The sequence below is a fragment of the Macadamia integrifolia genome, unplaced genomic scaffold (genome assembly GCF_013358625.1).
Source record: "Macadamia integrifolia cultivar HAES 741 unplaced genomic scaffold, SCU_Mint_v3 scaffold_18A, whole genome shotgun sequence".
NCBI lineage: Eukaryota > Viridiplantae > Streptophyta > Magnoliopsida > Proteales > Proteaceae > Macadamia > Macadamia integrifolia.
The window spans coordinates 194,286-209,879 of NW_024870636.1; the positions used below are offsets into that span (position 1 = coordinate 194,286).

Consider the following 15,594-nt stretch of genomic DNA (forward strand, 5'->3'; position numbering starts at 1 on the left):
AGAGAGTGTAGGGAAGTGAAGTGGAAGAAATTACACATTTTCTCATATTGATGTTGCAATAAAAACAAGTGGGACCTACCACTCTTTAAGGTTTCATAGACTATCTCACAACATGCCACCATTTTGGTCGGACTCTTTGACAAGCCTATCTGGGAGAATGAGAAAGTGGATGGAAAAAGCTCAATTACCAAGGCCACCACTTTCTCAACCAACCAAACAGCAAGAAAGTGTGAGAGAGATATCAAAACATAGTTGTCAGTTGTCATGACATGTAGGTGACCCAAGGCATTGGAGGGGGCTTGGATGCAAGGCGACACCCACAAGGTGCCTAGGTGCCTGCCTAGATGACTAAGGCATCATCTAGGCAATGCATTTACGACTATGGGTCAAAAAGTGAACTTTTCACACCATCCCACCTTTCTAGACAACCAAACATAGCCTAAGCGTTAGATGCAGGCATGCAGCAACAGTTCAATGGGTTGATAAATACGACCCAAGATGAGACCCATCACTGTCAAGCCCATAATGTCCAGCCAAAGGGAGCAGCCTTATTTTGAAGTGTGTTTCTCCAAGGGTGTTCCAAGCTAGGCATGGATGATGTCTATGCTCCAGCTCGAGGGGGAGGGTTAAGAGTAGCCAGTGTAAGCAGGGCCATTTTGTAATATTATTTTCTAATCCTATCTTTATGCCTAAGTTAGACAAAAGCTATAGACATTAGTTGTGGACCTGTCCTTATTTGTAATTTGGTCTTTATTATTAACATAAAGTCTCTCCCTACCACAGTTTGAGGAATTTGTTTTCTCTCAACCCGTGGGGCTTGATTCTCCACTCTCCCTCTCTTTTCGATCTTCACCTTCTCTTCTCTCTCTTTCTTCATGAACAGGTACTGATATCAAGTTCTAATACTGTCAAACTTATCACAATACGATTATGTTGTCATAATTTGATGAGGATTCTAGATTCCTAACTGCATTGGGAATTTACTTTCCTACTTGAACAAGGAAACAAAAACAATTGTCCTACTTAATCAATCTCCTAGCATGACTAGGATTCCTATCCAAGAGAACAACCTGGGGGAAAATTCTCAGCTTCGGACCCTGTACCAGGGGTCGATGAGTTACAATTGTTCAGTAATCATGCTTCACTTTATTAAGGGAATTTTGGTCACTATTGCTTATTTCCAGCATAAAAGGAACATGGCATCTCATCTTTCTCCTTCCATCCCCTCTCTTTCACATATATATTGAAGGATGATGTGATAAGCTCAACCATTTTCTACCATACACCTCCCCATGTATCGGCATTTTCCCTTGTATTTTCAGTCATTCATTATTTTCACTAATTTCAAAATTCTTCATGGATTTATTCCACCAAGGGCCAACTCTGCTAGGCCAGGAGCTTAATATTCGAGCAGGGGACCCTGGTTCCTACCTCTCTTGCAAACATTGGGAACTTCCTGACCTGCCACATGGCAGATATATGCAATACAGGAAGCCCTCCCTAGAAGGTGACATGGCAAACACATGGTATCCTCCAAGTCCCAAAATGAACTGCAACATGAAAGATTCTGGGTCACCAAGAGAGATGGAATGAAGCAGAATGGGCAACAAGACTTACCTGATGTGTTGTAGATTGTCAAAGTATCAATTTGTAAAACACAAAGAAAGGCTTCTGATACAGCACCCAGACGACACCAGCAGACCTATATACAGAACCAATTCATCAGAACAATCCAGTATTTGAAGAAGATCCTGAATTTTAATCAAATAATAGATCATGAACTGAAAAGGGGAAAATAAAAGAAATTTTATAATTGAAAATGTAGCCGGACAAAAATAACACATGAGAATATGGGAATCTTCTGTTTCAAATAAGAATGATGATTAACAATTTTCTTTTAGGAAAAAATAACCCAACGCCATAGGGAAATTTCAACAGAAAGCCTATAAGGCTTTCCACAAGAAAATGTATCAGGTAGATGGTTAGGATTGCGGAGGCTTTCAGTATCCAAAATTGGTTTGAAATCTTTGGAAGATAGAAAGCCAAGATTTTTGTAAAAATATGAGATTTGGGCAGCAGTGAAGGCATTAAATTATGAGAAAGGGTCCTGGGCCTCCTGGCCGTGATGATCTTAATTTTCTTTTCACGGGAATGATTGATGATGTTTTGACAATATACCCTGGATTCCACCATAGGGCCAGATAGAAGATTTCAGAAACTAGGCCAATCAGGCTGTAACGAAGTCTCTATGAAGTGGAGGTTCAAGTTTTGGCCAACAGATTAAAGGAAGTGATAGGGTTGTTATTGGGCATGTAAGGGAACTTTTACCAATGGGAGACATATCTTGGACGGAGTGTTGATCACTTGAAAGAACTTAGATTCAATTGTGAGGGGTAGAAGGGGTGCATTGATATGTAAAATAGACCATAAAAGGCGTATGATCATATCAGTCATGGTTTTCTATTAGAGACATTGAGAATGACGAGTTTCAGAATCAAGTGAAGGAGGAGGACAGAGGTGTGGATCTCAACTGTCTTTTTCTACCTTGATGAATGTGAGCTCCAAGAAGTATTTTCAGCACAAGTAGAGTGCTGGTACTTATAGAAGGGTGAAAGTAAATGAAAGTGGCATTCGAATATCCCATCTGCTGCAATATGCAGATGAGACTGCCTCCGTATTCGGCCCTGAGGTGATTCCAGTCCAAAATTATGGGCTATTTTATGATTCTTTTGAGCTACGTCTGGACTGATAGGTAATCTGACAAAGTATGTTGATTGTGGTGGGGAATGTGCCAGAGGTGTGAATGTGTGATAGTAGTGGTGGTGATGAAGGAAAGTGTTAACAAGCTTTGGTATGTGTTCAAGGTCTGAAACCCCACAATTATTTAGGTGTCTCTTTAGGGACTCTTCCTAGATTTACAATTGTATGGCATCCAATATTGGAGAAGGGGCATTTTCTTTGTAATAGGCCACTTTTATGGGCCTATAATATGTGAACAACCTCGAATCATCCTTTGCCATGAGATCCTGAGATCCATGCCCTGACCCCATGCCCCACCCCTCCCCCCTTGGCACCCGCCAACGGCCACCCCTCAGTCCCTGATCCTCCTTCCTCCACCCCCCTTCCCTCCCCTCCTCTAGACAGCCGCCCCTGGAACTCCATTGTATCTTCCTCTCCCTCTCCACCCTCCTCTAAACCTCCCACCGCTGGCCAGTCTCTTTTCTTCCACCCACCCTCCTCCCTTAACTCCATCACTGTCGTCTGTCGGTCTCTGCCCCTCGGGGCTTCTGGAATCTGAGATCAGCAAATGGAAGAACTAAGTCGTTTGCTCCTTCTTGGGCAGCTCCCCTCCTTTAGCCGTTGTCAAGCCTTCTCTCCAAAACCAATGGAGACCCTCGGGTTCTCTTTCCACTTTCATGCTTGATAACGGAATTTTCATCTTCAACTTCTCCTCCTCTGTTGATAAATCCGTTGCCATTGATGGTGACCCTTGGTACGTGGGCAAAAATCCTATTTTCTTGAGACAATGGGACGAACGCACCTCTTTCCATCGTTCGGAACCGACCTCCATCCCTCTTTGGATTCCCTCCCCAACCTTCCCCTTCACTTCTGGTGTGTTAAGGGCCTCAGCCTCATTGGTTCCAACATAGCCAAGCCGCTCTACTCTGACAAGCAAACGAAAACTATGGATCGAATCTCCTTTGCCAGAATTTGCAATAAGGAGTCGAGTAGTCGACTGACCAGGTTCTGCCCTCCACAGTCACCATTCTAGACGAAGTAGGCTACTCCTTTGAACAAGAGATAAAATATGACTGGATTCCCCCCCTAAGTACCACATGCAAATGCTTTGGGCATTCCACAGTGCTTTGTGTAAGAAAAAAATTAAAGAACATGGTGGCAGGGAAAATATGGCGGATTCCATCGAAGGTCCTTTGATGCCTAGTCTTCACGCTCCTCTTGCAAGCTCGCCTTCGGCTTCTCAGCTACCTGATAACTTCAGCACCGATTAGATCACTAAGAGGAAACTCATTAGAAGGAAAAAAGATCGGGATCACCGTCCGGTTATATGAATCCCGACGATCATGCTTCTTTGTCTCGAACCGTTTGTCCGATGGGAGATCCCGACGGTAATAACCACTTCTCCCTGTTGGCTTGCCCTGATGAACCTGATGATGCTATCGCCCTGTCACCTCGTCCCACTTCCCCAAGCCGCCCCACTATCCATTCTGCCCCTTCTTACCCTCCCTCTCCTGTGCTGGCCGATGGCTTCCTTGCCTCGAACCTTGAACCTCGCCTCCTTTGCTTGCTCTACCTTCTACGCTAATCCCACCAACGGATATCCTCCATACTTCTGCCTCTTCCTCACGCCTTGCTCTTATCTCTTCTCCAACCAACTAGACCCTCCTTTCATCCCTCTTAATCAGTTCCTCCCGGTTCAGTAGCTATCCAAATTCTCCAAGTTTCCTTCGAACCACCCACTCTATCCGGGTAATTTTTATAACCCGACCCAACCACCACCTCTAACCCGCTTCCATCATCATCCTTCTCACCCGAACCATAACCACCATCTCCCTCACACGCTTCCTCCTCCACCCCTCTACTGCTGCACGATGTTCTTCCCTAACGGATTGGTGGATTGTTGTCTCCGCCGACTGCTCCATCGATGGCCTTCAAGACGACCCCCTTGTCTTGGCTCCCCCTTTATTCAATTGGGTCTCTCCCGCCTACATCCTCGCCTGCCTGCCTCACCGCCTTAGAAGGCGCCAGCACCACCTCTTTAACATCCTCTGCCCTCTCTAATTTAACCACCTCTGGCCCCGCAGACTACTATGCAACCAACATCGTCCACTCATGCCTGCCCTTGCCTACCACAACTACGCTACATGCCTCTATGTTTTTGCCTAGCCTTCCGCTGGGCTTTGATGCTGTTGTTGAGCTCCCGTCAGCTCTTTTGCTCTCTCACACCTTGGAAGGCGTCAGCTCCGATTCTTCGAATTGCTTGGCTCTTGCAAAGTTACCAATGATCTCTACCGTTGTCGCCATAGCTAATGGGCTTCCTTTTGGCCCTCCGCCAGTCTTGCCTAGGGCTGCGATGCCTTCTACTGTTGTTATCGGTGCTCCCCACCCTGGTCTCCTGCCTTCCTCCACTCAGTGCCTTGACAATGGCCTCCAACTAGACACAACCCTCATGGGCTCTCCTCCAAAAGCAATTTCCCCCTTAGAGAACCACAGCCTGTATGCCCTCTCTTGGCCTATAGCTGACGCAACATCTCCTCATCTCAAGTCTAGACTGGCCCTTCCAGGCCCCATCAGAAATCCTGTTGCTACCCAAAAGATCATGTCTTCCCTGCCCCACCCCAAAGGTCTTTCCGACCCCAAATCTTCCACCACTCCCTTGCCCTCCCCCCTTAGGGAGTAGTCCCATCGGCCAAAATCCAAAACTGGCCCATCCACCTGCTTCAATGAGCCTCGACTGCCCCCTCACTCTCGTTCCAAATGATACCATGGACTATCTAGAACATCAGAGGTCTCAATTCCTCTGCCAAACACGCCTCCATCCGCTGCCGTATTAAGTCTTCTAAATCTATCTCCTTAAAGCTCGTGTTCTTAAAGCCAGTGCCCCCCGCAACATTACCTTTATTGCTCCTTCTTGGTCCTTCATTTCCAATTACACCCACTCCCCTAATGGACTAATCTGGATCCTCTGAAACCCTCTGTTTATTCACATCTCCCACATTACCTCTTCCTCCCAAGTCATCCATTTTTCCTTCTCCCCTCCCTCGGGCTTCCCCCTCTCCTTCTTCTCTGTTGTCTATGCTCATAACCGTGCTCCTGATAGACTTCCTCTCTGGTCCGACTTCCTCTTCTTCTCCTCCACCCTCTCCTCCCTTCCCTGGGGCATCAGAGGAGATTTCAATGTGGTTAGGCATCACATGAGAAATTCAGAGGTGCCCCTATTGACATTCCCTCCTCAGACTCCTTCAATGAGTGCATTAACATTATTGGGATGGATGACCTCAAATGGTCCAATTCCAAATTCACCTGGAATAATCGACGTAGCGGATCTGATCAGTGGCCTGTAACCTTGACTGCCTCCTTGTCAATGAAGCTTGGCTCACCTCCTTTCTAACCTCCCACACTAGTTTTGATCGCCCCAGCATCTCCGATCATTCTCCCATCTCCCTCTTTGTCCAACCCTATATCTCCTTTGGCCTCAAACCCTTCAAATTTTTCGATATGTGGTCCCTCCATAATGGATTTCTCCCTTTGGCCAGGGATACCTGGGCCATCCCCACCACAATCTCCTCTTCACCTCTCATTGCTTTCGCCAAAAAGCCTAAGAACGTCAAAGCGGCTCTCAAAGTCTGGAACTCCGCCACTTTTGGTAACATCTCTGCTCAAGTCTATTCCTGCCAAGAGAAACTTGACCTCATTCAATCCAGGCTTCAGCTTGACCACCTCAATTCTTCTCTGGCTGATGAAGAAAAGTTGGCGGCTTTGAACCTCTCCTCCCGCCTTGCTCAAGAAGAATCTTTCCTTGGTCAGAAATCCAGGATAAAGTGGCTTGAGCTCGGTGACTCCAATTTAGCCAACTTCCATCGCTCCTTCAAAGCCCGAACCAATGCCAACTCCATTCTCAAGCTCATCTCCCGCTCTGGCTCGAAGATTTTCTCCCCCAATGATATCAAAGTTGAAGTCGTCTCCTACTTCGATGAGCTCTTCCATCCACCCTCCACATCCACCTCTCCCCCTTCCCTACCCCCAACATCCTTAACAAATTCATTCTCGACCACCTTATGCCATCTCTTCAAGCCATCCCCTCGGATGATGAGATCCTCTCTGTTGTTCTTCACCATAAGTCTAATAAAGCTCCTGGCCCTAACGGCTTCACCATGGGATTCTTCTCCACTTGTTGGCATATCATCCGTGATGACCTCATCTTTACCATCCGCAACTTCTTCCTCAATCCCTCCCAAATCCTCAGCATCAACCACTCCTTCCTCTGCCTCATCCCTAAGAAAGAGGGTGCTCAATGCATGTCTGACTTCAGGCCTATCTCCCTTTGTAACCTTCTTTATAAATTTATTGCCAAAATCCTTGCCTATCGGATCCAAAAGGTCATTGACTCCCTTGTCATCCAAACCAATCAGCCTTCATTGTTGGTAAAAGTATCTCTGACAACATCATCCTTTGCCATGAGATTGTCTGAGGCTTCAATCGTAAATCCCATTCTTTTGCCGCCCTTCTTTAAGATTGATATTCATTAAGGCCTTTAATTCTATCCATTGGGATTTCATCTCCAAAGTCCTCCTTCAAATGTCTTCCCCCCCCCCTTTTGTCCATTGGATGCTCTTGCATCTCCACCCCCCTCTTTTCCGTCCTCGTCAATGGCAGCCCTGTGGGATACTTCTCTTCTGTGGGCATCAAACAAGGATGCCCCCTCTCCCCCTTCCTCTTCTGTCTGGCCCTTGAAGTCCTCTCCCGATCCATCCAATCCCCCACAAACCACCACCTTATCTCCCCCATTCCCAAATACAAATCTCTCATGCTAACTCACCTAGCCTTTGCTGATGATCTCATGATCTTCTTTAAAGCCGACCCTGGCTCTATCACCAATATCATGGCCTCTCTTTATCATTTCAAGTCCCTCTCCAGATCGAAAATCAACCTCCTCAAATCCGACCTCTTCCTTTCTGGTGTTTCTGACGCACGTCAAGCCCAGCTCCTTGCCATCTCTGGTTTCTCCCTGGGTAGCCCCTCCCCGTCAGATATCATGGTCTCCCTTTCTTTCCTCTCGTCTCTCTTTCGACCATTGTTCCCCATCCTTGATTCCATCAAGAAAAGGCTCCAACTTTGGAAAGGCAAGCTTCTCTCCTATGTTGATTGTCTTGTCCTTCTCCAATATGTTCTCCAATCCCTCTATCTTTACTGGTCTAGCATCTTCATCCTCCTTGCTTCCACATCCAAAGCCATCGACTCTCTCCTCTGCACCTTTCTTTGGAAAGGAACTGAGGCCACCAGATTCCTCCACCCCATGAGTTGGTCCAATGTTTGTCGCCCAAAGGCCAAAGGAGGTCTAGGCCTTCGTAAAATCAAAGATGTCAACTCCGCTACCATCCTTAAACTCATTTGGAAGATTGTCCCCAAGCAACGCATTATCTGGGTCTCCTAGGTCTACTTCGTCCCCTTAAAAATGATTCCCTTTGGATGGCCTCCCTTTCCCTAGATGCTTCTTGGATTTGGCGTAGCATTCTCAACTCCAAACCCCTCGAACTTTCTGTTGTCTCCTGCACTATTGGCAACAGCTCCTCCACCTTGCTCTAGCTTGATCCTTGACACCCTACTGGCATCCTTCTCCCCTTGGTCCCCCCCAAAATCATCTTTTCCTCTGGCTCTACCAGATCCGCCGTTGTGGCCTCCATCCTCTCCCTCAATGGCTGGTCCCCTCCGTTTCTCCCTCCCCCTTTGGCAGATCTCTGGTTCTCCCTCCCCCCCATTCCCGCTGGCCATAGAGGATTAGACAATAACGTTATTTGGGTGACCTCCTCCTCGGGCTTGTTCACCTCTGCCTCTGCTTGGAACTTTATCCACTCCAAAGACCTTTTTATCCCTTGGCGAAATATCATCTAGTTTAAAGGGCACGATCCTCGTCATAGCTTCACCGCCTGGTGAGCCCTCTTCTACTACCTCCCACGCAGTCCTTCCTCAACTACCACCACATTCAGGTCCCTACCTCCTGTTGTCTGTGCTGGAATGGTACTAAAGATGTCGACCATCTTTTCTTCTCCTGCCCCTTCCCCACATCCATCTGGAAGAAGGTCCTTCACTCATGCTAGCCCTCCAACCGTCCAATCCTCCCCCTCGCCCGCGAATGGATTTGGGTTGACATGACCTTTAGTGGCTCCTCCATATGTGACATAGTCGAAAAGCTCGCCTTTTGCGCCACCATCAACCACCTTTGGATGGAATGAAATCTTCGTAGATGGACCCCCAACTCCCATTCTTTCTAAAGGATTTGGAAAGCCATCTACTTTGATGTTATCTCCAAGCTTAGATCTCTCTGCCACCACCTGGTTCATGACACCCCAAGGAACATGCTCATTGTTATCTCCTGGGGTCTCCCCCCATTGATGTCTCCCTTAGATAGTAGGGCTTAGTCCCCCCTCCTCTGAGGGCTTTGCTCCTTTTGCCCCCATTCTTTCCCCCTTGTATATTCTTCTCCTTGATAATGAATTATTTATTCATCCAAAAAAATATTAGAGAAGGGGAAAAAGAGACAAGCAGGTTGTAAGGGGAGATTCTTAACAATAGGCATAAGGGTGGCTATTATTCGAAGTGCTTCTTCCAGTGATACTCTTTCTATGGTGCCCCTACAGTTGGCCAACTTGGCCCCAATTTCTGAGACACATTATATAGATTTTCAATGTGATGGGGTGAGTTCAAGAAATGAAAAGAACAAGTATCTTCCGGTCATAAGGATAGTGTTGTTGTAGGGCATAGGCCGAAGAGACATGAGGTCTGGGTTGCAGATTACTCCAAAATAAATCCAACTTCATTGGCATAATCGCAGAATTGGTTCTGACCGGGTGGCATGCAAATCAGATAAAGCCCTTAACAATGAAGCATGCCTCAAGACTCTCAACACCTTCCCTTCCTCCCATGCTTGTTTTGACCTCCCGGATATGTCTGATCATTCCCCCATCTCCCTCTTCGTTCACCTCCACATTTCCTTTGGTCCTAATCCTTTCAAATTCTTCGACATGTGGACCCTTCATCAAGATTTCCTCCCCCTTGTCTGTGAAGCTTGGGATATCCCAGCCCATTCTCCCTCCTCCCCCCCACCCATTGTTTTCGCCAGAAAGTTCATAAATGTCAAAGCTGCTCTTAAAATTTGGAATTCCAAAACCTTTGGTAACATCTTTGCCCAAATCCTAGAAATGTCAAGAAAAACTCGATCTCATCCAATCTAAGATTACAGCTTGACCTTCATAATCAATCTCTAGCAAACAAGGATAAGCTAGTCGCCTGAGAGTTATCCTCTCCTTGCCTAGAAGGAAAGCTTCTTTCACAAAAAATCTAGAATCAAATGGCTTGAGCTTGGTAATTCCAATTCAGCTTATTTTCCCTGATCGCTCAAGGCTAGAACCAATGCCAACTCTATTCCCAAGCTCTTATCCAGCTCCGGAATTGAGCTTCTATTGCTTGAAGATATTAAATATGAAGTTGTTTGTTACTTTTCCAACCTCTTCCATCCCCCTTCAACTTCCTAAACTCTCCCCTTGCCAAATGATCTTAACAAATTCATTCTTGATCATCTTCGCCCTTCCCTCCAGTATATCCTTCTGACGATGAGATCCTAGCTGCCATCCTCTCCCACAAATCCTATAAAGCTCCCAGTCCTTATGGGTTTAGGATGGGATTTTTTTCTACCAGTTGGCACATCATTAGGGATGATCTCATCTTTGCCATCAGAAACTTCTTCCTTAATCCTTCCTAGATTTACCGAAATCACCATGGTTCAAGATCTCGCTAATATCTCGTTTTTTCAAAAAGGCGAGACAAGATGCATGGTGAGATATAAATTGTACAAAAACTCGACCGATATATCGAGATCTCGCCAAATCTTGCCTCTCTCTACTTTTTTGAAGAAAAAACACTAAGGAACAACGATTTTGGTGCTTTTGCTTAAGGATCTCCATTCTTACACTCATTGAAGCTTAAAGAGTAGAGAATATTACCTCCTCACCCACATTTGGAGTTACTTTTCTTATATATGATGTCTTTTAAATTTTTATGATTATGTTGTGTCATGTGTTGATTATGGAATCTAGATTGTGGAATAGAGTATACTAGCCTAAGGTCTGAAGAGTCGGAGACTACTTACATAGGGTACGAAGTTAAAGTACAATTTTAGGTTTAATTTTAAAAAAAAATTGATGTTTCCATTGTGTTTAGAAGGCCTAAAATAGGGAAAATACCAAATTTCAGGGGCTATATAGACCATATAATTACCAAGACCAACCACCAAGTCAACCAGGAAAAAAGACATCATCTCAGTGAGATCTCTCTTTTTCGGATTAGCGAGATGGGGCGAGAGCGAGATCTTAAACCTTGAAATCAACCACACCTCCCTTTGCCTCATTCCTAAGAAGGTGGCAACCAGGCCATGCATTAATTCAGGCTCATTTCCCTTTGCAACCTCATGTAGTCCTGTATAAATTTATTGCAAAAAATCTTGTCCAACAGAATCCAACATGTCATTGACTTGCTTGTCAGCCCTAATCAATCGACTTTTATTATCGGGAGAAGTATTGCTGATAATAATGTCACGAGAATGTCAGAGGGTTTTATTGCAAGTCCCACTCTTTTGTTGCTCTTCTAAAAATTGACATTCATAAGGCTTTTGACTCCATGCGATGGGATTTCATTTCCAAAGTCTTGCTTCAAATGGTTTTTCCCCCTCCTTTTTCCATTTGATTCATTTCTACATTTCCTCTCCCTGCTTCTCTGTGCTAATTAATAGTAGCCCTGCAGGCTACTTCTCTTTCTATCCCCTTTTCTTTTCTCTTTTGCCCTTTAGGTTCTCTCCCATTCCATCCAATTTTCCACCGACCAGCACCGCATCTCTCCCATCCCTAAATGTAAAAGCCTTATGCTCACCTTCCTTGCTTTTGCAGATGATCTCATGATTTTCTCTAAGGTTGATCTCACCTCTATATCTAGTATGATATCTTCTCTTTGTCTTTTAAATACCTTTAGAGGTTCCGTATCAATATCCTCAAACCTAGTCTCTTCCTTTCAAGTGTCTCTAATGTCTGCCATGACCAGCTTCTTGACCTCTAGGTTCTCGCTCAACACCCTCACGATTAAATACCCTGAGATTGCCCCTCATCTCTTATAGGCTCTCTTCCCACCACTATGCTCCTCTGCTTGACCTTATGAGGAAAAGACTTCAGCTTTGGAAAGGCAAGCTCCTCTCCTATGTTGGTCGTCTAGTCCTTATCAGATCAATTCTCCAATCTATGTATCTCTATTGGTCTGGCAATTTTTCTCTCCCTACTGCCACTTCGAAAGCTATTGACTCCCTCATTTGCTTCTTCCTCTAGAAAGGAGCAAACTCCTCGAAATTCCTCCACCTCATGAGCTGGTCAAAGGTCTGCAACCACAATGCTGAAGGAGGCCTAAGCTTGAGGCAAATTAAAGATGTTAATTCTATCGACACTTGAAACTTATCTAGAAAATTGCTCCCATAGTTGTCAAGGCGACGACTTAGCATCCAAGGAGTTTGCCAGGGGCCTAGGCGACATTGCCTTATTACACTGCAAGTCGCCTTGTATTTTGGTACTTATTTATGCCAAATATCATTTAAGTAAACGAGTCATTAACTTAAGATATTATTCATAAATAAGCAAATACCCTTTATTTAAATCCAATAAAAATAGTTTAAGAATAAAGTTCCAAAAGGATAAAAAATAACCCCCCAATCCATGAACAAAAACTAGATTTTGGTTATAGGGGCGATTTTCAATTTTTAAATGTTGGGGTTTTTCTCAATTATGAAAATTTTATAAATCCTATAATGTTAAAACATTGTTAAAAACCAAAAGTCTGGTAAAATAATCTTTGTTTTGATATCTATAAATTATTTTCATCCAGGAGATTTTAACAGCATTCGCACACTCTAAAATAAGTTTGACCAGAGCACAATTTTTCCATTACAACTCAAATTTAAGTAATCTTAGACTTGTTGGAAAGCTGGTTTTATGTTATATCCAATACAAAAAGTCTCATGTAAAAATAAAATCATTTGACTAGTCAAAATTATTATAGAACAAGAGCATTCTCTAAATGTCTATTTTTTACGACTTAATGTGATTTAATGTTAATATTCTATGATTTGATGTGGCTAAATGTTGATTTTTAATGACTTGATGTTGCTTGATGTTGATTTTTTATGATACAAAGTATAAGTAGCTTACTTAAATAATGTTAGAAAATAAGAAAAATAAAAAATTATACTTTGTCGCCTTGTTCGCCTTAAGCCGCGCGCCTCAGCGCTTAGACAACCCTCCAACGCCTTAGTTTGCCTTGGCGCCGTGACAACAACTATGATTACTCCTAAACACAACAGTATTTGGGTTTTTTGGGTCTACTACCACCCCTTAAGAACGATTCCCTCTAGACTGTCTCCCCCCTCCTTTGATGCCTCTTGGATCTGGCACAAAATCCTCAGCTCTAGACATATTGCCCTTGGTACGATTTCATATGTCATTGACAATGGTTCCACCTCCCTATGGATGGATCCTTGGCACCTCTTTAGTACCATGTTTTCCCTGATCTCTCCTAGATCCATCTACTCCACTGGCTTGAGTAGATCTGCCAAAGGTGTATGGTCTCCTCCCTCCTCCCCTCGCTCACCTATGGTCCTCCCTCCCCACCATTCCCCTAGGTCATCATGGAAGAGAGGATAAGGTCCTCTGGCACCTCTTTTATCAAGTTTGTTTACCTCTGCCTCTGTTTGGGATTGCATTAGTTCCAAAGGTCCCCTTGCACCTTGGCGCAAGATTATCTGATTTAAAGATCATATCACGCACCATAGCTTAACAGCTTGGCCTATAATCTTTAATTGTCTCCCCACGTAGTCTTTTCTCATTTATCAGCAAATTCAAGCCCCCCTCTTGTTGTCTCTGCTAAAATGGCACTAAAGATGCCGACCATCTTTTCTCTCTTGCCCCTTCACCTCCTCTATCTGGAAGAGGGTCCTTAGCCCCTATTGGCCATCTCGCATGAGAATCATTCCTTTGTCTAGAGAATGGATCAAGAATAACATGACTTTTGGTGGATCTACTATCTGTGATACCATTGGGAAGCTTGCCTTTGGTGCAACGATCAATCATATATGGATGGAGCATAATCTTCGTAGATGGTCATTTAATTCTCGTTCTTTTTATAAGATTTGGAAAGCCATCTACTTCGATGTTAGCTCCAAGCTTGGATGTCTCCGCAATCGTCCTGCACTTCTATACGTGACACCCCAAGGAACAGGCTCATTGTTGTCTCCTGGAGCCTTCCCTCCTTTATCATCTCCCCCACCCCTTGATGTTTCCCTCCCTTTAGTTGGGCTTTCGGCCCCTAGTCGTTTTTGCCTCTTTTGAGGTCTCGCTCATTGTGGCTTCCCACCCCCCCCCTTTCTCCTTTGTATATTCTTCCTCCTTGGTAACAAATTTTTCATTAATCCAAACAAAAAAAAAATCTATGACAAGCACCCAAAGAAATTATTTTCTACAGTGCATGAAATGCTAAAGAGATACCATAATGACAGAAGAAGGTAAGGTGTATCTTTTCTGAACCCGAGAACCAGCACTCCATATTATCCTGTAACAGAAGAATGATAAATAAGATAGATAAAACCAGATATAAAATAAATATAATATATATATATAACACATGAACTGCAGTATATAGTAGGGGCAGCTAATCTGCATTTCCCATCAAGTGAACAAGTTAAGAGTCAAAATCAAAATAATAACTATTGTCGTAAAATTACTTAACACACAAAAAAGGAATAAGAAGTGTGGATATATAGCACTGGAATGTTCAATGTGGCATATCAAAAGTCCCATTTCCTCAAAGGAGTCGCCTTTCAATTCTCTGAGGATGATAAGCAACTGAGACTGAAAAATCAGGGACGCACAATGTCGTTATAAAATGATGAGAGAATCCGTAACCCCAGACGTTTAGACAGTACTTAAAGGGGAGCTATCTCACCATCGACCTTCACTACAAATTCATGAACCCCATCCCCGACCTTAACAGCTTTTAATTACATTAATTGTAAATGCCGCAGTACAAGAGCTATGGAATAACTCCATACCAAGATTACTCGATTCCACTGCCAACAAAAACGAAATAATGGCGGACACATGCGAACGGGGAGAGTAAGAATCCAGATGAATGTACCTGTTTCCTCTAATGAAGAGCTCATGGTCGCTTCGATCGCACGAAGAAGTTTCTGAAGAATCGTGATCGGAAAAATCGTCGCTTTCTCGGGTAATTTTAGGGTTGAAGAGGAAGTAATCGTACTTATCAGTAACAGTTTCGACTGGCTTTCCGTCTAAAGCTTCTGCAATTAAGCCGAAGGGCTTGAACTCGCCAAGAACTGTTAGATGACGAACTTTAATCGACATTTTCCGACCTATGTTGCGGATATGCGAAGGAAATGAAAGAAGTGGAGGACTAAAGGAGTGGCATTTCACTGACTCTTTCTCCCGCCCTTTTTTTTCTCCCCCTGAGTGGCTTGAAAAAAGTAGAGGGGGGAAGACAGGGTGGGAAAAACCCTAGTCCGTGCCGATGGGTTGGTTTAGAGCCTTTGAGCGAACCATCTGTTTCCAACGTTTGAGCTCTATCTAACCTGTACCCAAAAAACAGACTACTATTACAAAGAAAGTGAAACGCTCCCTAGTCGTGCAGTCCTTACGTCAGCGTGAGGGCTTATGAGAAAGGTAAGGGTGTCAACGGTTCGGATTGGCCCAATTTTGGCCCAAGTTGAACCGGTTTTGGTGTGAAAATGGTGAAACCAAAACCAAATTAATA

At 44.3% G+C, this 15,594-nt stretch overlaps 1 protein-coding gene across 2 annotated transcripts in view; it reads right to left on the bottom strand.

Annotated features, from left to right (window-relative positions):
- Positions 1–15,380, bottom strand: part of LOC122071140 (anaphase-promoting complex subunit 1) — a 114,775-nt gene extending 99,395 nt beyond the window's left edge. For both annotated transcript variants that reach the window (XM_042635436.1, XM_042635435.1), the window contains exons 1-3: positions 14,962–15,380; positions 14,313–14,376; positions 1,618–1,702 (exon numbers count right to left, since the gene is read on the bottom strand). In XM_042635436.1, the coding sequence (XP_042491370.1) occupies positions 1,618–1,702; positions 14,313–14,376; positions 14,962–15,188 (376 nt within the window). In that variant the 5' untranslated portion in view covers positions 15,189–15,380. The remainder of the gene's footprint in view (positions 1–1,617; positions 1,703–14,312; positions 14,377–14,961) is intronic.
- Between the last annotated feature and the right edge of the window lie 214 nt (positions 15,381–15,594).